The sequence below is a fragment of the Lithobates pipiens genome, unplaced genomic scaffold (assembly GCF_037356315.1).
Source record: "Lithobates pipiens isolate NorthernLeopardFrog02 unplaced genomic scaffold, aLitPip1_a1.2 Scaffold_16, whole genome shotgun sequence".
Lineage (NCBI taxonomy): Eukaryota > Metazoa > Chordata > Amphibia > Anura > Ranidae > Lithobates > Lithobates pipiens.
Window position 1 is genome coordinate 612,316,608 of NW_027507748.1, and position 24,016 is coordinate 612,340,623.

General features: G+C 42.1%; 1 protein-coding gene across 5 annotated transcripts in view; it reads left to right on the forward strand.

Moving 5' to 3' along the window:
* WASF3 (WASP family member 3) overlaps positions 1–19,170 on the forward strand; it is a 676,822-nt gene extending 657,652 nt beyond the window's left edge. For all 5 annotated transcript variants that reach the window (XM_077484052.1, XM_077484053.1, XM_077484054.1 and 2 more), the window contains 5 exons: positions 363–480; positions 2,747–2,922; positions 5,819–6,082; positions 9,043–9,404; positions 12,508–19,170. In XM_077484052.1, the coding sequence (XP_077340178.1) occupies positions 363–480; positions 2,747–2,922; positions 5,819–6,082; positions 9,043–9,404; positions 12,508–12,665 (1,078 nt within the window). In that variant the 3' untranslated portion in view covers positions 12,666–19,170. The remainder of the gene's footprint in view (positions 1–362; positions 481–2,746; positions 2,923–5,818; positions 6,083–9,042; positions 9,405–12,507) is intronic.
* Positions 19,171–24,016: the final 4,846 nt, after the last annotated feature.

The window sequence follows — 24,016 nt, forward strand, 5'->3', positions numbered from 1 at the left end:
TTAGTTCCTTTACCTGTTTGAAAGGGGAGATGTCAGCAGCTATCGGCTTTCAGACATTTATAAAAATGTCCCCAGCATTATGCCCTATTTGTATTTGCTTATATTTAAATTGCAGACATTAACCAGCATCAGATACCTGTAAAATACAAGTGTGCTTGAAAGACTGGTTCTTTTGGGTTGCATCCAGAATCGAAGTGCCCATTTGTTACAGCCAGGCTTCCTCTAGGATTCGGGTAACCACAATGTCTATTCAGATTTGCTTAGCTGTGCCATAGAAATCAGAATGCAGGGGACGCTAATACAGCTTTTTTGTGAGGATCTAAGATCTAACTAAAATTTGTTTCCACTAACTTTTTTCATAGAGATGACAAGAAAGATGGTCTGAAATTTTACACTGATCCGTCATATTTCTTTGACCTTTGGAAGGAAAAAATGCTGCAAGACACTGAAGATAAAAGAAAAGAAAAAAGAAGACAGAAGGTAATGGTAATATCACATACTGGTTGCTGTAAAAGAATAGAAAATCCACTAGGACCACTGATAACTTTCTCACTGTGGCTGACTTATCTTAGGAGATTTCTCCACCTTGTGTTTAGGAACAATCTTAGTATATCCTTGTCTCCTATAGATTTGTGTTTCGATGTAAACCGTATAGCATGAGACTAATGTCTTTGAAGGCTTCCAAAATGCATTTTTTTACTAGTAAAAGATTCTGAAAAAGACTAACCAACACTTCTGGGAATGTTTATCTGCCAGGTCAAGGGTCTCCAAAGTATGGCCGACAGGCCACATCCAGCCCGCTAAGACATTTTTTCCGGCCCACAGCTTGAGTAGTCAGACTCACTACAGGGTCAGCTATGTCAGGTAGTAGGAACTGCTCTGCATACTCATCCCTGATATTATGCAGTTCAGGTCCTGCAGCTGGATAATGACTGCCCAACCCGGTGCCTCACTAATTTGTTGATAGCTAGGACCTGCTGCACCTCCTGGCTCCCACCTCACTGTTAGCATCAGTGTCCTTTAATGCTGTAACTTTTGCCTACAACATGCCTGTGTAACATCCAGGCAGGAGCCGGACGTGCAGCAGAACAGCACTGAAGCTGAACACAAATGTAAGTGGGACACAAATGTGACTGCCGGTGCTGTTGGAGGGAGAGTTCTCTGATGAGGACACAAATGTGGAGAGGTGGCTCTGATGAGGGACACAAATATGTAGGGGGGGCTCTGATGGGGACATAAATGTGCAGTAGGGGTTCTGTTGGGGAAACAAATGTGTGTGGGAGAGGGGCTCTGATGGTGACACAAATATTCAGGGGGTCTCTGGGGGACACAAATATGCAGGTCAGCTCTTATTATTATTATTATTCACGATTTCTATAGCGCCAACAGTTTACACAGCGCTTTACAATGTAGATGGGGGACAGCACAATTACAGTACAATTCAATACAGAAGGGACAGGAAGGCCCTGCTCGTAGCGCTTACATTCTAAAGGGAGGAGGTGATTGTACAAAAGGTAATAGATGTGGGGAATGATTTGATGGGGGGGGGTGGCTCGGGGACAGTTGTTAGGTGTGTGTGGGATAGGCTTCCCTAAATGAGTTTTCAGGGATCTCCTAAAGGTGGACAGATTACGGGCTGATTGGATATACCGGGGCAGGGAATTCCGGAGGATGGGAGAGGCTCTGGAGAAGTCCCGAAGGTGAGCATGAGAGGAGGTAACAAGGGAGCTAGAGAGCAGGAGGTCCTGGGAGGAGCGGAAGGGGACGATTTGGGTGATATCTGCAGATTAGGTTGGTAATGTAGATGGGGGCAATGTTGTGGATGGCCTTGTATGTTGTGGTTAGCATTTTGATGGGGACACAAATATGTGAAGAGGCTCTGATGAGGACACAGTGAGTGGGAGGGCTCTGAGGGTAACACAAATGTGTCGGGGGGGGGGGGAGGGCTCTAAAGGGGACATAAATATGCAGGAGGCTCTGATGGGGATGCAAATACGGAAGGGGGCTCTGATAAGGAAATAAATATGCATCAAGGAGGTCTGATGGGGACACAAATGTGCGATGGTGGGTATGATGGGGATACAGTTTGAGGGGCTCTGATGGGGACACAAATGTGTCAGGGGGCTCTGATAGGGACACAAATATGCAATTGGCACACAAATATGGAAGGGGGCTTTGATGGTGACAGAAATATGGAAGGGGGCTCAAAGGGGGACACAAATATGCAGGTGGCCTCTGATGAGGACCAAATGTATGGAGGTGTGTGTGTGACGGAAACACAGATGTAAAGCCCTGTGCATGGTGGAAGTTTAGCCCCTGTGTATGAGGTTACAGCTTTTAGGCACAGGTGGGGGATACAAGTGCGCCATCCAGCTCTACTGAATTTATATCTAAATATCCACGAACATGGTCCTTGAAGTGAAACGTTTGGAGACCCCTGTCCTAGGTCCTCTACAGCTCTCTGGTTCCTCCAGCTGACCTAAACATCAACACTTTATCCTGTAATAAGTCCATATGCAGATCTTGAACATTACCCAAAATGTGTAGTCTTACTTGGCTGTTATATTGACCTGATGACTTCTTTATTTTCATGGTAACTGACCCAGAACAAATATGCATATCACTTCAGAAAAATACTACTAAAAGCTACAGAAAACAATGACAAGCTTTATATTTTAAGCAATAAATATTCCTTTATTTACCGATATCTTTTTTTTTTTGTGTGTGTGTTTTAACATCTCCTAAGGAGCAAAAGCGTGTGGATGGCACCACCCGTGAGGTGAAGAAAGTCAGAAAAGCCAGGAATAGACGCCAAGAATGGAACATAATGGCTTACGACAAAGAACTAAGACCGGACAACAGACTGTCTCCTAATATTTACCAAGGAGCCTCGTCTGAGGGATCCATGTCACCTGATACTAGGTCTGTTTGTTCCTGTGTTAGGTCCTCCCAACAGAATCTTTGTATGAAGTTATGCAGTTTCACAGTGTTGGCTACAACAGAGACACATGACCGGTGACTTATTATGCTAGCTGGCTATAAGCTTTAAAATGTCTTTGTTTTTGTGAATGTATTCGTAAAATGTGGAAAAGCTTGTATGCAGTCTCCAATCACATATATTCATTGTTGCTGTTTTAAATCACCCAGAAGCTTCATGTATCTTCTGGTGGTAAGATCTGGGTTACGTCCCGAGCTTCACCCACTTGCATCAGCTTCTACTCTCGGTCTGCGTTTTATTTGTTTTATGGAGAATGAAGTAAGATGAGTAAGACCCCCTGATCCATAAACTGGGTGAGATGTCACTACTATTGATCCCTAATGATATAGGAAGCCAAAACCTATTCACCCTAACTTTAAATATCAGGCTTTGACAAAGTGTGTTTTAAACATATTTTATATATATTATGTTCAGGAAATGTTTTATTTTAGTCGGGTAAATCTGACACGTGAATATTTCCAATTTACTATGATCATTCAGGAGCTAGAGCTTCTGACAAACACCCTTCTTATTTTTTAAGCTTTTTGCAGATCGTCAATTAAGCAAACAGTCCAAAAGCTGTTCCTGGACAGTTCATAATTAAAATTCCAGAATTCTCTACTGGCATTCTGTATTTGAAAGTTTATTTCCTAAATTAAGGTTTTATTGAGGTAATGAAATGTTAAATAAAAGATCAGTTTAAGAAACTGGAAATGCACAAAAGTAAACAACATTGACCAGTAGCCATCATTGCCCTTTAGATATCTATACGTACTAAAAAGAGCCTGTATAGAGGGCTGTCTTAATGCACTGAGGCCCCATGATAATCCTGCATTACATCATACTTGTCAGCTGTCCCAGATTTGCCTAGACAGTCATGCTTTTTTCTAAACTGTTCCAGGATGGCTGTGTCCTGGGAAGCGTCCCAGAACCTGTACTGTGCCCTCCTGATCCCAGTATTGTGCCCTCCTGCCCCCCCCCCCCGTATTGTGCCCTCCTGATCCCAGTATTGTGCCCCCCTCACCCACCCCCCCCATATTGTGCCATCCTGATCCCAGTATTGTGCCCTCCCCACCCCCCTTTACGGTGCCCTCCTGATCCTAGTATTATGCCCTCCTGACCTCCCCACCCCCCCTTTACTGTTTACTGCTCCCAGTATTGCGGCCCTCCTGATCCAAGTATTGTGCCCCCCTCCCCCCCCCCCCCGTACTGTGCCCCCCTGATCCCAGTATTGTTTCCCCCCTGACCCCCCCATACTGTGCTTTACTGATCCCAGTATTGTGCCCTCCTGACCCCCCTGTACTGTGTCCTCCTGATCCCCCTGTACTGTGTTTCCTGACCCCCCTGTACTGTACTCTCCTTATCCCCCCCCCTGCACTTTACCCTCCTCATCTCCCCCTGTACTGTGCCCTCCTGATCCCCCCTGTACTGTGCCCTCCTGATCCCCCTGTACTGTGTTTCCTGACCCCCCTGTACTGTACCCTCCTTATCCCCCCTGCACTTTACCCTCCTGATCCCCCCCCTGTACTGGGCCCTGCTGATCCCCCCTGTACTGTGCCCTCCTGATCCCCCTTGTACTGTACCCTCCTGATCCCAGTATTATGCCCTCCTGACCCCCCTGTACTGTGCTCTTCGTGTTGATTAGTCTTTGATTTATGACATGTTTTCTTATTGTTTTAAAATCAATTTCACTGAAAGCAACAATCAATATGTTTTATTCTATCAACTATTTATACAGTAGGAGCCTAAATTTGGGCAGGCTGGTAGGTGTCCCAGTGCATTACTTTGCCCATGGGCCCCTTATGCTATTAAGACAGCACTGCCTGTATATATATTTTTTTTTGTGAACCCAAGGCTGTGATACCTTTTTTAGAAGCAAAAATCATCATATACAGTGCATCTTAACTACCTATTGAAGTTGAGTTTCGACTTTCAGCAAAATTTGCCTCCAACCAAGAGGTAGCAATTTGCAGTAGTGAAAGTCCTTCCTGGCTCTAGTCCTCCAGCTACGTGTTCGATACTACTGTGCCCTTGGAGGACTACGCATTCTAATCTGTAACACATTTTTGATAAATCATGTGACCTGTCTGGTTGAAAGCGAGTGGCTATTAAGTTTAAATAGAAATGTAATCAAGTGCAACATTTTTTTCTACTTTTACAAAACTTTAAATCAGAATTTTTAAGATTGTTGCAAATAATGTATGAAGTTATTACAGATATACAAGACGTGACCACATTGCAGAAGATAAAAATTTATAGAAGGGTTAGTCACATTTTATTTAGTTGGAAATGCTGTGCCATGTCTATCATTTCTGAAGTGTCACAGCATGGGATAATTGCATGTTGTTTTTTTTGTTGTTTTTTAATGAAATGCAGAAACACAATTTAAATGTAACTAATGCATTTTCTTCCTAATACAAATCCAGCAATCTGTTTTATACCACTGGTTCTGTATTGGCTTTAATTAGCATTTCAAAGGAGATAATCCAGAACTGAACTCATTCCTTGGCACAATCCTATGCAAATTTGCTCTTTTATTGTGTGTGTGGTATAAAAAGAAACTGCTTATTTTTACAGCTTTCCCTTTTAACCTTAACATAATAATATCTGCATAATAGTTATCAAAGTGTATCTAAAGCCCAAAACCTGACAGGAGTTTTATTCACTCTCTTCTATGTTCAAGAATGAATTAAAAAGTTTGGGCTCTAGACATACTTTAAGTGATATTTTCATGGAAATGCACGTGTTGACATTTTCACTAAAAGGTTGCAGACTTGGAAAAAAGTAGGTGGTGTTGATATTTTTTTTTTTACTTTTTTCTTTACTTTTTTTTTGTCACAGGTCACATGTATCAGATCTTACAGAATATTCCTATCCTGCAACACCAAACCACTCCATGCACCAGCATCCCATGACACCAACATATGTTGGGTCAGGAGATTCACTGCATCATGTAGGTGCTAATCAGGTTCATGAACACGACTTCCGCTCCTCAACTGGAACACTAAGACATGGCACTTTAAACAGACCGCAGCAACCGCCACCACCACCCCCACCTTCCATGGATGGACTGCACCCACCTCCACTTGCATCCTCCGAGTGCAGGTAACCTAAATATCAGCTATTAAAGAAGTTGGACTGAGTGACAAATCTGTGGAGTGGTTGCCCAGAGCAATCAGTCCTACAGTTACTACATTTTAAAGTATTCATCTTTGTTTTTAGGCTCTGTAACTTACCCCATTCCCTCAGTTTTAAAGTGACCATTAACAAGTTGGAAGCACAGCAGACTCATCTTAAAACAGCAGCATGTCTCACTTCCATCACATTTTATTCCAGAAAAGTGGGCATAGACATGAACATCATTCCTTATTTGCCTCTGGGGCCAAATGCATACAGCCGCTTAAGGCTCATTGACCCTAATCAATGTAGTTTGTAGAAATTATACCTTCTATGGGGTAGAGCTTCTGAACAAGACTGTACAAAGAAGCAGGTGAAGTAGGCAAAGGCTCTGTTCACACTAGTGCGACTTTACACTCTCTTGCACTAAAGCCACATCAAAGTAGTGCAGAAACCTTTTTAACTTTTAAGTCGCACAGACTGGAATGGGTGCTATTGAAATCAATGGGATGCGACTTTGTGTAGAAAAGTCACATGGGAAGTTGCCCTAGTGTGAACGGAGCCTTAAAGTGCTACTAAACCCCAGTGGTGGCTGGTGCTGGAGTATTTTTCGGGGGGGGGGGGGGGGGGTGCAGGCTGGCCCCTCCAGGTCCGCACTCACGCTACGGCAGAGCCCTCCAGCTGTCATGACTCCCCTGGTGCCCAGCGCCACAGCTTCTGTCTTGACATGGTTTTCTTTCGGGTCTTCCGGACCTGATTGGCCAGGAAACCAGAAGCCACTGGTATTGCAGGGTGGGTGGGCTCGGGCGCAGTTATCTGCACCCCAAGGGCAATATGAAACTGGCCAATTGGGGCCTTGGGATGTGGTCTCGTGCCTGCGAGAAGGTGACGGACCTGGTAGAGACCTGTTGGTCTGGCACCCCGCATGCAGTGCACAGACACACAGATCGTGTGGGTTGGGGGGGGCAGTGCCCCTTGTGGGTGGGCTGGCCACCACTGCTAAACCCACAACAGTAAAATCTGTTTATGCAGTAAAGCATGCTTCTTATACCCACTGTGGGACCTAAGGGGTAATCATGTGTAAAAAGGCTGTTTGAGGTTTTTTTTTTGGGGGGGGGTGCATGTGATCAGTACACGGCCTATCAGCACTGTCTAGACATAGGGTCAGGAATCATGCATCCTCATAGGATAGTCAAAGGAGAACGAAAACTCCTCCTACAAGCTTTAACCAAACGCTGATAGAAGTCACAAGACTTACATACTGCTAATGAGAAAAGGTATTTAGCAGTTTATATTTACTAAAATAATTGCATTTCCATGTTCTATGTACGGTGGGAGACCAGAATGCAGGGTCCTTGGTTTAGTAACACTTTAATGGGAAATTTGTTTTTGTTTTTTTAAAGTACAGCTGGCGCTAGGGTCACAAAAGGAATAATTTGAGATATGTATCTGTTTTAAGAAGGCGTACATATATAAAGGCACCCTTTCAGGCAATTTTATAGTAGCAAAACATCGCAGGTGCTAATCTCTATAGCCAGCGACAGTGGTTCCATAGAGTTTTGTCTAGCCATAATCATAAATAAAAATAGTGGCTGGTAATTTTCTTTCTTTTTTTTTGCTGAGAAGCGATTTCCGCAGCTACAGGTCCAACTTGTATTGTATTTGGTTAGTGTTTCTGCTACAGATTGTCCCTGACAATCAGCTTGCCCCTGACATGAAACTCTGCTCAAACCTAATCTCTGATCAACAGAGCTACAAATCGCTGTAAGATTAGCAAATAGGCAATTCTATAGAAAATAACCTTCCATTCCTTGGAAAGAAATGGATTGTTGCATCATCTGTTATAATTGTGATATATATTTTTTGGTTGTAGCAATGCTGCTAGCAGTATGTGCATGTGTACATATTTTCTTTTAGTCAGAAATGAAAATAAAATAATTTTTTTAAAAATATTTTCTTTATTGGATAAATATGATTTGTAACATATTTAATACAGTGCAGTCTTCTACCCAGCCTGCAGATGGAGCTCTTTTAATTTGTTCAGATTTTCTAATTTTCATCTGTGCTGAAAAAAAATGCTGTTTACCAAACTTATTGGGGCTCATTTTCTAGATGCAAATAGGCTGTTCTCTTTGCAGGGGAAGTTGCAGTTTGCAGGAAAATTTTCCCCAGAGCTTAGTGAAATGTCACTTTGTAAAGAATACCCAATGTCATGCAAGGATTTTTTTTTCTTGCACCTGATTGGATGTGCTTCCCCTCATTCATTAATCTCTGGGGGGAATGTCTTTGCAAAGTCAACAGTATATGTGCCTTTAGTAAATCAAGCCTATTGAGTGACCAGGGCAGCAACTTATCCTTGATTAGACAGCTCAGTATTGGGTGTAATTGAAAAAAGAGGGCCTCAAAGATGACCACTGTGCTGTGGGGTCTCTGAAGCTAATGGGCCTTTAAAAACAAGTCAGTATGGGCAGCTCCCACATTTCTATCCAAACAGATTTTGATAAAAATGTTGAACATCTATTACTTTTTAACCAAACTGAGCAGGATTTCAAGGTTGCAGAGGCTGTGCAGCATTGTGAGCTCACCTTCTAAAACACTGTGGGGTTGATTTACCAAAACCGGAGAGTGCAAAATCTGGTGCAGCTCTGCATAGAAACCAATCAGATTCCATTTTTTTTGTTTTTGTTTTTTTTGTCAAAGCACTCTCCTGTTTTAGTAAATAAACCCCTATCTTCTTTCCATGTATCCCATTTATCTAGTGACTTTCCCACATCGCCACTTCTTCAGGCCTGTGGGAAGTAATAACGCTGATGCCTATATGAACTGCACCATAGTAAGATGCATGATCACAGCATTTGAAAGCTTATCGGGACCTTGGGGTAACTTTATTGTTTTCTAGCTAATGATAAAGTACTATAATAACTATAATTGTTTTTTATGTCTTAAAGGAGAGTACTGCCTCCTCAGATGATGGAGTATTACCCCACGGGATCCCCACCCCCACCTCCCCCCGTTATTCCTTCAGCTCAGACTGCTTTTGTTAGTCCCCTTCAGCACCCGGTTCCAGGATCACCAGGGGGACAGTTATCTGGGTCTCCGTACGCAGCATCTCCTCCTCCTCCTGTAAACAGTGCTTCGGCCTCACCTGGACCTCCCCCTCCACCACCAGGACCTCCTGCACCTGTCTTATGTCACTCTTCATCTCCAATGCACTTTGTCAAAGTACTGGAAGCAAAGCGGCATGATGGTGCTCATATGCTTGGCCTAACCAGCGATGCTCGAAGCGACTTGTTGTCTGCTATCCGTATGGGTGAGTAAAATGTACTGGGTAGCTTCAGAACTGAGGAAGATACTTAGATGAGTAACTTATTCTCAACATTACAGTGGCGCTTTTCCGGCTGTATAACAGTGCTGCCTCATTGACTTCAATGGGTAGGAGCGGTGAAAACACCGCTCCAAAGATGCTGCTAGAAGGACTTTTTTCACCGTCCTGCTAGCGCACTGCTCCAGATTGAAAGCCCTCCGGCTTTCACACTGGAGTGAAAGGGGCCGTTTTTTTTCAGGCGCTTTACAGGCGCTATTTTTAGCGCTGTAGCGCCTGAAAAATACCCCAGTGTTAAAGGGGCCTTAGAGTGGAATATGTAACATGTTCCATTTCTTAAACCCAACTAGTGACAGCAGGCAGGGGTTCTTCTCCCTGCACCCACTGTCACTTTTTAAAAACAGCCGGCTGTTCAGGGCTCTGCCTACAAAACCACATTATTCATTCACAGATTCCTGTGAATGAATAAACTATGATTATCATCTGCCACTGCAGCAGATGGAATTGTAGTTTCAGTGGGGGCCCTGATGAGCTCTCTCGTAGTCCACTGACATGTCCAACTTTTAAACAGAAACAGATATGTGCTGAAAGCCGGAGAACATATAATCCCAGGAAAAAATAATAAATGCACATTTCTTTTTCTTCAAAAATATGTGTATTGTGTTTTTTTTCTGTAAGGCTGCTTTCACACTGAGCCACTTTACAGGCGCTATAGCACCTGCATAGTGCCCGTAAAGAGCCCCTCCTCTCACTCCAGTGTGAAAGCCAAAAAGAAGCCCTGCAAGCTGCATCTTTGAGGCACTGTAGGAGTGGTGTATACACTGCTCCTAAAGTGCCCCCGCCCATTGAAATCAATGGGCAGCGCCACCAAAGTGCCAGCAAAGTGGCTCTGCACCCCTTTTCGACTGTTAGCCGGGGATAAAAGCTCCCCTCTAGCGGCCAAAAAGGGCTTCAAAAACTACGCTAAAACGCTGATAAAAATAGCAGCATTTTACTACCAACTGCCCCAGTGTGAAAGTAGCCTAAAGGTGAACTTAGCTTTTCATGTTCTGAAAAGTGAGGCTTATTTAGGCACACCAAATCTATGTATCAAACCACAACATATAATGCCATATAATTTACTGTATAAGGGAATAAAAACTTCATAACTTGTGTGGGTCTTATGCTGCGTACACACGGTCGGAGAATCCGTCGGAATGCGTCTTATCGGACCGTGTTGTCAGATAATCCGACTGTGTGTGGTATGCATCGGACTGATTCCGTCCGAATCTCCGTCGGACCCAATTTTCCAACATGTTGGAAATATTTCCCGACCAACTGGGCCGGTCGGACGTAATCCAATCATGTGTAGAGAATTTTGATCGGACCAAGTGCCACGCATGCTCAGATCAAATTCCTACATCAAAGCTATTGGCTACTAGCCTGAATGTAGTCCCATCGTAACGAAATTACGTCATCACGTTCTGAAAGATTGTATTTTTCGACAACTTAGTCCGACCGTGTGTATGCAACAGTTTCGGATACAACGGATTTGGTTGTGGAAATCTCCGACCGTGTGTACAGGGGCTTAGTCCCTGAAATACTGCATAATGTTCCTGGTAGCTGAAATGTACTTGATCTACTCCAGGAATATGTTGTCGGGGATGACTGAAGACATGTGCAGGGTATTCATACAGTTTACCTGCTGCTTTGCATAAAGTGTATCTGTACAGCCACAATCCCCTGATCCATATATCCAATGATTCACTGATAAACACTGAGAAAAACTAGCTTTTCAGTTATGACCGGATCATTAAAAATTTTATTACACTCTGGGATATTTATTAGCAGTTAGGTACAGTCCGATTTACTGTTGTTGTGTGAATAAAATATTTCTTATTGTTTAGCAGAAACTATATGATTCCATTTCTTTATTCTATATGGGTGAGACAATAAAAACCTCAGTGGTTTTAACCCTTGTACACTCTATACCCCGGGGTCTCCAAACTGTCCAAGCAACTGTCTTAAGTCTTAGTATAGGAGGGCCTGATTGTAGCCAATGGAGTAGAAAACGGTTAAGGCTTGGTGGTTAGCGGGGTTAAAAAAAAATGTGGACGGTAGGAAGAGGAAGAGTCCCCTATCAATGTTATCAATGGGAAGAATAGTTCCCCATCATTGGTATCAGTGGGAGGTTTAGTGCCCCATCATTGGTGTCAGTGGAAGGATTAGTGCCCCATCATTGGTTTCAGTGGGAGGTTTAGTGCCCCATCATTGGTTTCAGTGGGAGGTTTAGTGCCCCATCATTGGTGTCAGTGGGAGGTTTAGTGCCCCATCATTGGTGTCAGTGGAAGGATTAGTGCCATATCATTGGTGTCAGTGGGAGGATTATTGCCTCATCATTGATGTCAGTGGGAGTATTAGTACCCCACCATTGATGTCACTGGGAGGATTAGTGCTCCATCATTGGTATTAGTGGGAGGATTATTGCCTCATCATTGATGTCAGTGGGAGTATTAGTACCCCACCATTGATGTCACTGGGAGGATTAGTGCCCCATCATTGGTGTCAGTGGGAGGATTATTGCCTCATCATTGATGTCAGTGGGAGTATTAGTACCCCACCATTGATGTCACTGGGAGGATTAGTGCTCCATCATTGGTATTAGTGGGAAGAATAATCCTCATCATTGGTGTCAGTGGGAAGAATAGTGTCCCATTTATGTTGCAGGTGGAAGGAATGGTGCCCTATCTATGGTGTCAGTGGGAAGAATAGCGCTCCGCCTTTGGTGTCAGTGGAAGAAATAGTACCCCATTGTTGGTGTCAGTTGACAGAATAGTGCCATGTACCAATGGGAGGTTTAGTGCCCTAGGTGACAGATAAAAGCAAACAAAGGGCCACATCTGACCCACAGGCCACAGTTTGGAGACCACTGCTCTATACAAAGCTAAAAGTTTTCGCTATACATACACACAAAATCTGGGTGTTCAGGTATGGTCATGCAGTGACACACTTTTATGGCAAATACACAAAAAATATGCTTGACATTAATAAATATAATATTACAAGGTAATCTATTATTTAACTATAACACCTTTTACTTACATTTTTACAGGAATTCAGCTGAAAAAAGTACAAGAACAGCGTGAACAGGAAGCCAAGCGGGAGCCAGTTGGAAATGATGTAGCAACCATCCTTTCCAGGAGGATTGCTGTTGAATACAGCGATTCAGAAGATGATTCAGAATTTGATGAGAATGACTGGTCTGACTGAAAACAGATTATGAAAAAATTATAATTGGGAAGAAACTTTAGGCCTACCTGTCAGGATCTGTCAGTAGTAGCACAGCAGCCAAGTTATCAGGTCTTCTGTAATGATAGGAACTTGCTCAGCCCCTTCTGTGTCTCCCTAGACAGGGTCGCATGTATGCAGTGGGGAAATTCCACGATAAAATGTTCCAGGATGGCCTGTGCTGACAAGCATGTTATTTGCATGCTTCAGCCATAGGTTAAGTAAAAAGCATGACAGGTATAATTTAGCTAATATAGAACATGAACACTGAAGTCTAAGTTGTAATTCTAATGGGCATTACAAGATTTTGTAGCCACAAGTTTATAAGACTAACACTCCCACAGTATAGAATTTATTGGAAACTCAGGGAAATGAAGGTGACAGTACTTGGAATAGTTAATAGCGTACAATAGTAATGATAGTTCTTAAACATGTGTAAGCAATGTTCCATAAATGTATTATACTGAATATGCATATGAAGATATACAACAGTTTACGCATTGTGACAGAAGCCATTTGGGGGAATGGTCATGTATTCATACACTGACAACGGAACGGAAATGTCTCAAGGTCAAGCTTGGGTGGTCGACTGCTGATATCTTTGAAGATGAACAGCACACACCAGGATATGTTGTTCAGTATATGCCTTTATCTAATAAGAGGTGGTGGCATATCATGCGTGGGTTACAGAGGCTTGCGTGGGTCACAGTGAGGTCATGTAGCATCTGATTTGTGAGCCTATATTAATTCTGTATATGGCCTTTTCTTTTATCATAGCATGGGTCTCAAGAAATCAGTGAGACAGCAACATGCCCTCCTATTTCCCAGAACAGACACCTATGTTGATATCATTACCCCAACCACACAAGAATCCTGCATATTTGCACTGCAGTCCATGTTCCCCTAAGCTTCACTTACTTTTTGGAGTTTTGTGGCTTCTGTCCCATTTGGACCCTTGACTCGAGTTGGATGCAGACTTGTCAAAGATGCATTATGCAGGGCACTTCCTAGTGGCAAGCAGTGGAGCCACATACCCTAGGGCTTAGGTGTAGCTTTACTTATTATGGTATTGCAGCAGGTTTCTGACCATTGGTGGACATGGAACTTTAGGTTGTAAGTAGTTAGAAATGTCGGTAAATTGTATACGGCTGACCAGCCATTGGACACATGGGTCAGAGATGCACACTGCCTGAAAAAGAAGTATGGTCATATAGCTGCTGTAACAGTTGTTATGGATAGTCTATTGTGATGTTCCGTGTTGACTGTAGCAACCAGCCAGATTCTTCCTTTCTACCTTTTTCTGCTATGCACTGTGGGAGTGTAAAAGGAATAATCTGTGTGCGTGTGGGCACTGCATATTCTTCTACGACCCTACGTCTGTGAAGGTTTTAATTTACCCAGACTCTTTTGGTATATACTGTAGCTAGCAGTCCCGTTCAGCTGGACCTGTTTAGAGGTGTTGAAGACATTTCCCCACTCATATAAATAGCTCCCCCTACTTGTTTTCTGATGCTCTTATTCTCAAGGCATGATTTGACCCCTTAGGCACCGGACAAAAACATTGCAAGTGACATTTTGAACTTGTTTTTGAAGATGCATAATCCTCGTACATCTTTCACTACTTAAGCTGGGTGCACACTGTCCTAAAATTGGGCAGTTCAGAGTCAACTGGTCGACTTTTTCAGCCAGTGGGTACAGCAGTCAGTCTGACAAAAGTCATTCATTAGAAGGGACATGCTGGAAACCCAGCATCCGATCAACACTTGCTGCCAATGGCTGCAGTGATCAATGTATTCTGCCCGGAATACAATAGAACAGCGGGGGACATCCCTAGACTAAGCTTCGGGATTGGGGCGGAGCAAAACACATTGGGAATGTGGCCTGGCCAAAGCCCAGTCTCAGACTACCACATAGTCTTTCATAGTGGATTTGCAGCAATGGGGATATTTTCTAATATAGCGGGGAACGTCGCCGCACCAACATCGCTTGTGTTGGTACGGTAATCTGCCAGTTGTCATTTTGTTCAACTCACTGGGTTGAATTAAAAAAGCTTAGTGTGTACCTGGCTTAAATGATTAGTTGACCCAGAAAACGAGCATGTCTGACCACAAATAAGTACATACTTTACCCTAGAGCATAGACCTTCCAAACAAGGTGGCAATGACAGCGCCTGCATTTCTATCCTGAAAACCTCCTTTTAAAGTGTTGGTAATCTATTATTGTTTAGTAACCAACACTTTTAAAGAAGTGCACTTTTTTTATCTTCTTCCATATTTCCTTACCATGTGCAGCAATTTTGAAAATGTATCCATTTAGTGGACATAATAAAGCTTAGATTGCCAATGCAGTGCTTTGCTCCCAGAAGCCTCTGGAATCCTGTGTATTCACTGGCTAAAGCTGCGTACACACGGGCGGACTGTCTGGCCAACTTAGTCCGTCGAAACACATTTCAGCGGACAGTCCGCTCGTGTGTGGGCTTCAGCGGACTTTTTCAGCGTGCAGTCTGGCGGACTAAGGATTTCGGAATTTCCGTAATATTGTCCGTCCAACTTTGGTTTCAGCGGACAGTCCGCTCGTGAGTAGGCTAGTTCGACGGACTAAGTATGGCGCATGCTCAGAAAGGATTTACACGGCGAAAGGTTGCATTGCTGTGTATTGGACGTCCTATTTCTAGTCCCGTCGTACGTGCTGTACACGTCATCGCGCAAGCTTTCGACGGACTGTTTGTTCATCGTGTGTGGTCAAGTCCGTTCATTCGAAAGTAGGATGGACTGTCCGTCGGATTGTCTGACGGACTAAGTTGGCCATACAGTCCGCCCGTGTGTACGCGGCTTAAGGCTCTATTCGCACTTGTGCAACTTATCATGTGACTTGTGACACAAAGTCACAGCCCATATATTTCAATGGAAGCTGTTCAAATCTATGCGACTTAAAGTCACAACTACTTTAAAAAAGGTTACTGCACTACTTCGATTAGACTTTCATGCAACTTGAGTGCCATAGACTGCAATGTAAACATGAAAGTGGCATCTTAATCTTATCAGTGTAATAGTTGTGCAACAGTCAAAGCCAAAGTCGCATCCAAGTCACACCCATTCAAAGTTGCAATGTAAATTTACAATGTAAATCACACGACTTTGGAGTTGCACAAGTGTAAATGGAGCCTAAGGCTATAGGGAATGATGAGCAAACCTGTCTGTAGCTTCAGAGCACATGCTAGGCACCACAAATTCTCTGCAAACAGGCTCGGCACTGTCCCCAGTCAGCTGGAGGAACCAGGGGCAGGAAACACTGTGTTGGTCCTGGGAAGTGTTAACCTAAATATAATCCATATCTGAGCTGTGTGCACAATTGCTGTTGGAGGGGATGAGGGTTTTATTTTAAAGATGCACTCGCCGATTAAAATGAAACCGATATTATTGTTGGCAGCCATTGCTTTATTTTAAGCACAAGTAAGTTCCTGGAGTACTTGACAATTTTCTAGCCATTTGTCTTAATCTAGGCAGTGGCTGTGATCACAGTGTGTAGACGAAACAAAACCGAATCAGTCATTAACAAAGAAATATATTCATTTTATACACCTATTGTGTTGTACATAAGTGCCACAAAACAAAAAGCTTAAGATTCCACCAAAAGAAATCTTTTTTTTTTTTTTTTTTTTTTGTGGGGTTGTTTTATAACATGTTTTTTTAGATAAATAGTGTTCTAATATTGCCTTTTTTATTGTCCAGCTGGGTTTTGTACTGCCGTGGGACCTAAAATCAGGGTAACAGCCTGAAAGTGATGTATGTTCTGTTTTTTGACCTTTTGAAATACTGTGAATACTGTAAGACACTGTGTTAGATTTTTGAATATTAACAGCTGTTATATCCCGTGAAGTGTCTGAATACAAAAGTATAGCTGTTTTCAGCTAAAAGTATAGTTTTTGTATTTTTTAGTTTTATAGCCCAACTGGTTTTAAAGCAGATTTGCCATCTGTTTAAGGGGGGCTTTTGGGAAAAATGAATTCCCTGCTTACCCAGGCCCCACAATGATGACCTGATCTTAACCTCCCTTTGTAAACAGCAGTCCCCCCCCCATCTCACTGTTTACAGATGCTCACAGCCCACAATCTATCCATCTCTGTGGTTTTAGGTGCTTGCCAATGGGGCTGGGCAATGCACCACAGGTAGAATGTACACTGCAGTGAGATCAGCCTTCACAAAGCTTTATCATTCCAGGGTTAGATCACAGAAGAGTTCACCTAGACCAAGCCTTGCTCTTGACTTGCTTCAACAAAAAGATCTCTGATTAAGCCCTTTTTTGGGTAAAACATGCTAGAGTGAGACTTGGCCTGGACAGATCTAGTCCTGGAATAATAAAGCTTTGTGAAGGCTAGCGTCAAAGGAGCATATTGTTTCCCCACAGTGCCAGCTTTTACCAGAAGGTGGCACTGCAGGTAAAGTACAGCAGTGAGAGCTCCCTGGTTAGGATAGGACCTTTGCAATTATGGAATTTCCATGTTTGTATTAGTTGTTTTTTTGTTTTGTTTTTTAATCAGTTTACATTTATGTTGGTAGCCCAGCCACAAATTATATAGAGTAACTTAGATATAACTCACTTTAGTGGTCACAAATTCCCATTCAGATCTGACCTGTAGCTTTCATGTGGTCTTGTGTGCACAAATTGTCCCAATGAACTCACTGGTTTTACGGGAATAAGACAAATTAAGGGAATGGAAAGCATTGAGTATACATTGATTTAATTTAAAAACTGCATCTTAAAAATTCCACACTCAGCCTTTGATTGTAGACGTCGGTGGGGAAATACACTGATCTGTCAGCATTTTTTTTTTTTATTTGTGGAAAAGATTTTGAGCCACCAAGGCTAGTAATAGCGATTGTGTCATTTTACTCACATTCCTGAGGTAAGTGAAAAGATTACTGCATAGAAACGTACTTGGACTTCTCACAGTGGCAGAGTATAACATATACGCTTTGAGAAGGGAAGGGTAGTGACGGAGTCCACTTGTACCAATATACATTTTTTAAGAGAACCCCACTAAAAACCAAAAACTCAGTTTTGAATAAAACCACATGAAATTTCAGGCTACTTGTTTTGCGTTTTTTTAAGATGGTTTTTATTGTTGTTTTAGGATTAAAATGACAATGTACCTAAACTTAAGGTATCTGGGGAGATTTCTGATATAGAATCTGCTGGGCTCTACGGAGTTGGCAGTGGTGCCAGCAACTGGCCATATCTGCTTTACCAGGTTTTGTAAAATATCCAAATATGTCTGGTGTGCTTTTCCCTGCAAGCCATCTTATGAGTGTGCCTATTGTCTGAGTAGAAACAGCAGGAGTTGTAACTACATTAATCTTGACTTCTGGTGTTCTTACACTACGCTGGCTTATCCTACAGCAACCATGGGAGAGCAAGAAACTTCAGTGTATCAGGGCACCACCAGGGGTTTTATAGATGCCAGACATAAACAGACTATAAACCTAAATCTGGCTTTAAAATGTTAGCCCCTAACTCATGTTGTTGAATATGATCTATGTAAAAACATTTTTTTGATGGTATTTTATTTTTATCTACAGTAATGGACACCACTGCTCCTTCTCGTTCCTTTAATTTAAACGTGTTCTGTTTGGTGTGCCAATTGTACATGTTTGGGGAACTGCTGATGCCTTCAGGTAGTTAGATTGGATCTCCTCAATCAACCACTCTCTGTGGCCACCTTTCAATGTATGTCTTAGCGGATCTTCAGTAATTTCTTTCAATTTTCCGTCTATTAAATCTTCTTGCCTTGTTGTTTTACCTTTGGATAGTAAAACATTTTTTTTCTGCCAGTAAATACCTTATACAACCCACTTCCTGTTTCTTGTCTGGTCTTTAGCCTAGGCTTATGACATCATGTACAGCTCTCTCTCTCTCTCTCTCTCGCTCTGATGAGAGTTTTCCAGAAAGGGAGGGGGTGAGTCATAAGAGGGCCAATGGGAGCTGCAGAACTGGAGGTGTGCCTCTGTGTGTCTGTGTAAATCCAGGAAGTGAACAGACAGAAGCTTCAGCTGCCCACAGTTAAAATGGATGCAGCCGGACTCAGTGGAGGGGGATTTCTGCAGCTTATTTGGCAAGTACAGAATCACAGTATATATAAAATAATATGTCACGTGGTTGGTGGGAAGCTTCAGAATGGCAAAGATGTTTTTATTACAAATTATGTGAGCAGACTGCAGTTCTTCTTTAGATGTTTTGTTTGTTTGTTTGTTTTTTTGAGTGGCATCCAAAATAGAGTTTTTGGTTTTTAATGGAGCATGTCCTAAGGCCTCAATTGGAATACAATATTACTACAAAATTCTGAGAAAATTCACCCCAATTCCTGCCATTGATTTTACTAGATTGTGCAAGAAGGGCTAATTTTTACTTCCACTAGTATTGTACTAATTTAATTTGTTGTATTGATAGTCTATTCCTTTTAAATAAAATAAAAAAAATGAGTAAAATGCTTGTTTTGTCTTTTGTTTCTTTTCTTTTACTTTTTTTTTTCTTTTACTTTTTTCTTTTGGCACTATTGTGTCAAACCTTTTATAAATATTACATGTCTGTATGTAACACGAAGATTGCATTTTTATTTGTGATGGCTATATATCATTAAGACAATGAATGCACTTCAATGGAAAGGGGGAATACATTTCTTTTTCTTTTCCAATTGTGATTGTAAAGGCTTGTTTTACAAAAATAAAATAACAAACATGTTATACTTACCTCCTCTGTGCAGTTGGTTTTGCACAAAGCAGCCCGAACCCTCCTCTTCTTGAGTCCTTCTTTGCTGCTCCTGGCGCCTCCTATCGAGTGCCCCCATAGTCAGCAGCTTCCTATGGGGGCACTGGAGCCGAGTCACAGCTCTGTGTGTCCATTCAGACACAGAGCCCCGACCTGGCCGCACCTCCTCTCTCCCCTGATTGGCTGACTGATTTTGATTGAGAGCTGCAGGAGCCAATGGCGCCACTTCTGTGTCCCAACCAGGACACAGGAGGAGTGTACCAGACGGCTTAGACATTAGTGGACATCACTGGAGAGAGATGGGGCTCAGGTAAGTAATTAGGGGGGCATTCAAATAAAAAAACTTCTGCCTTTACAACTCCTTTAAGATATATGCATTCTTTTTTTAACTTTCAAAATTGCTCAGGAGCCTTTTTTTTTTTTTTTTACAGTTTTCCATTCTTACTGGTGTGGGGGGCAGCAGAAAAAAATAGTATTTCAATTTCCCTGCATGCACTACTTCTCAAATGCTGGAATACACTAGGCAGTTTTTTCAGGTATGTGGTGTCTCTCGGTCAGCTTTCATCCACAATTATTCATATATTTCCAGCAATTGGCTCACTGAAAATGCATGGAAATTAAAGCACCCTCTGTAGAAATTGAAAACGTTTCAAATCTATTTCTACCCAAATTTTTATAGTTTAGTATTTGATTTGTGCATTTTGGCACCAGAAGTTTTAGCTTGAAACTTAACGTCACTAGTGTGTTTTAAAGTATACACCCTCTAACCAAAACAAGGAATAGTACATTTTAGGGCTTTTTATAATAGTAAACTTACTTTTTTTTTTCCAAGTTGAAAATGTTAGCCCTATCCATGTTGCTGCAGCTCTGTCCCTCTCTGCGTTCAGAGCATCTAGCTGCAATTCCAAATCACGTCCTGTAACTAACAGCCAATCCAGGACCAAGGGGCCCAATGCTAAAAGGCAGTGGATGCTCCTCCAACAGTTGATATGAAGTGGGTGCATCTCAGCACAGGTGGGCAGCATTCTCCTGCATAGAGTCTTGGGCTGGATTCACAATGTTATGCACCTTATGTGTTAGCGTGGTTTAAATCCTTTTGCACAAGGTAATGCACTATATGTTGAGTGGTGTCACAAAAACAAGTTGCAGATATGTTTTTGACCACTCTGTTGCATTATAACAAGTGTTGTCACTCTATAGCTGGAATCCCATTCTGATACTTACTGGTAGGATCAACACGTACACTGATAAATAATCATAGGTTAGGTTGATGGACTTGTGTCTTTTTTCAACCTCACCTACTATGTAACTATGTAACAGCCATTGTAAGCCTCAAACAAAGACTAGTGCCTCCATGTTCAATGGAAGGTATGGTAATCTTCTATGACTTTAACAGTGTCCATATGCTTTATGATTTTCAGGCAGGTCTGGAGGATTTAGCCCTAATCTAAAAATACCTAAATATGTGATCTTGTATGCAATGACAAAAGTGGCTAATGTGGTCACAGGAAGGCTGCACTGGTATGTTTGCAGTTTTCATCTGATTACCTTAGTTTTCCTTCTGTACAATTCATAATATTGGGATGGGTAGTGAATATTTGAATTATTCAGATCTCTGCCACAGCCTAGAACTAGATGGAGAGGTACAATCTATTTTCTTTAAAACCATTTTTAAGAATGGGCTGTTACCCCCTTTTCTACCCAGGACATTTTTAGTGCTGCCATACTTTGAATAACAATTACTACTCAGTCATGCAACACCAAATTCATTTTAGAGCATTTTTTGAGACAAAGCTTTCTTTGGTATTTAACCATCAATGGGATTTGTTTTTTGCTATCTATCTATCTGTCTATCTATTTATCTATCTATCTATCTATCTATCTATCTATCTATCTATCTATATACAGTTGTGCTCATAAGTTTACATACCCTGGCAGAATTTATGATTTCTTGGCCATTTTTCAGGGAATATGAATGATAACACAAACACTTTTCTTTCACTTGTGGTTAATGTTTGGCTGAAGCCATTTATTATCAGTGAACTGTGTTTACTCTTTTAAATCATAATGGCAACAGAAACTGCCCAAATGACCCTGGTCAAAAGTTTACATACCTTAGTTCTTAATACAGTGTATTGCTCCCATTAACATCAATGACAGCTTGAAGTCTTTTGTGGTATTTGTGGATGAGGCTCTTTATCTTCTCAGATGGTAAAGCTGCCCATTCCTCTTGGCAAAATGCCTCCAGTTCCTGTAAAATCTTGGGCTGTCTTGCATGAACTGCACATTTGAGATCTCCCCATAGTGGCTCAATGATATTGAGGTCAGGAGACTGAGATGGCCACTCCAGAACCTTCACTTTATTCTGCTGTTGCCAATGACAGGTCGACTTGGCCTTGTGTTTTGGATTATTGTCATGTTGGAATATCCAAGTACGTCCCATGTGCAGCTTCCTGGCTGATGAGTGCAAATGGTCTCATCACTCCAAATGACCTTGTGCCAGAACGTTTGAGGCTTGTCTCTGTGCTGTTTTGCGTACTGTAAGTGGGATACTTTGTGACATTTGCGTAGTAATGGCTTTCTTCTAGTGACTCGATCATCTAGCCCATCTTTCTTCAAGTGCCCCCCTTTTGTGAATCTTGAAACAGCCACACCACATTTTCAGAGAGTCCTGTATTTCACCTGAAGTTATTTGTGGGTTTTTCTTTGCATCCCGAACAATTTTCCTGGCAGTTGTGGCTGAAATTTTAGTTGGGTCTACCTGACCATGGTTTGGGTTCAACAGAACCTCTCACTTTCCACTTCTTGATTAGAGTTTGAACACTGCTGATTGGCATTTTCATTTTTCTTTTTTGTGTTGCCAGATATAATTACGTATAAGTGTGTTAACACAGATAAAGAATCTAGCAGGAGGAGCTTTTGGGACCGCTTGAAAAGTGTATAGCAATTTGGGCAGTATGTCCATTTTAATGACATTCATATGGCCAAACCAAGAGATAAGTCTATTGTAAGATTTAAGGCAGGTGCAAATAAGGGTAAGCATAGTTTAGGTCTGACAGTTTAGAAAGAGTAGCAGGGATATAGACACCTAAGTATTTAATGGCTAGAGATTTCCACTTAAATGGGAAGTTAAAGCAAAGGGGGGAAGAGATATAAAGCAGAAGATCATCTGCGTAAATTGAAAATTTATAATAATGGGAACCAACCTTGATACCCTTAATATCTGGGTTATTGCGGATGGCCATAGCAAGGTGTTCATTGGTCAGAACATTTAAAAGGGGAGACGGGACATCCCTGAGGAGTTCCGTTTCAAATAGCTATCGGGTCTGAGAGGATTCCATTAGAACATATTCTTGTGGAGGGGTTGGTGTATAGAGACAGGATTTTTTGGAGAATGTTAGATCCCAGACCTATTTGGTGAAGAGTTGCTCAGAGAAACTCCTAGTGAATACAGTCAAATGCTTTTTCGGCATCCACCGATACAAGGCAAGTTTTCAGACTAAGCTTTTGAGCAAATTCAATTAAAGAGATGGTTTTCAGGGGTTATCATGGGCTTCCCGACCTGGTGTGAACTCAACCTAGTCAAGGTGTATAAGGTCAGAAAGAAGGGGTGTGAGGCGATTGACAATAATTTTGGAATAAATGCATATATCAATATTAGTGAGGCAAATAGGACGGTAGCTACCACATAAAGACAAATCTTTGCCGGGTTTGGGTAAAACTGTGATGTGAGCTCCTAAGGCTCGGGCGGAGAAAGTCGTATCTCCAGAGATTACTTTGTAGGTCTTAGTAAGGAAAGAAGAATGAGGGCCCTGAAAAAAATGATAAAACCAAGTCGTAAAACTGGGCCTCTTGGTGAAAGAGTATTCTAACCTTAGATTTATGAAAGCCATAAAGGACTTGTGATCTCTAGGATGGTTCATTGAGGCCTCTGGCATTGAAGGAACACATCTGAAGTGACGCCATTATGGGATGGTGCCAAAATCAGTAGGTCACAGTGCTTGGGCTCCTGGAAAAAAAAGGGGGGGGGAGGTAGAACATAAAAAAGAAGAGTGAAGGGGGGGTGATAGAGATCCAGATGAATAAAGAAAGGGAAGGAGAAAAGAGAAATAGAGGGGGAGGGGGAACGGGAGGAGAAAACTCCCAATGAAGCTCTAAACCAGGAAAAGAAAGAGGATGGCTAAATGTTGCCTACAGAGATCCGTCCAGCCCAATATTAGAGAGCTAGATAGTATCCCTGTCACCTTAAATGGGGGGAAGTAAGCTAGCACATATACGGGTGAGCAACAGGTACCGCATGATAGCATAATATGAGAAACAAAAAAATAACGAGCGAACTGTGCATTGGTTGTAAACGAGCTAGTGAAGCCCTTTAAAGTACCAATAAAGAAAGCCTATAATAAAAGGCTAAGGTATGGGGGAAGCCTCATGGGAGACCCAGGCAGGGCAGATTCAGGTGTAGGAAATTTACAGGTTGTACTACAGGGCAGGTTCCATTAGGCAGATGTAATCCGCTACCTCGCAGTGCAATTTAAATCCAGGGTGAAAGGGGCAACAAAGAGGTTGCT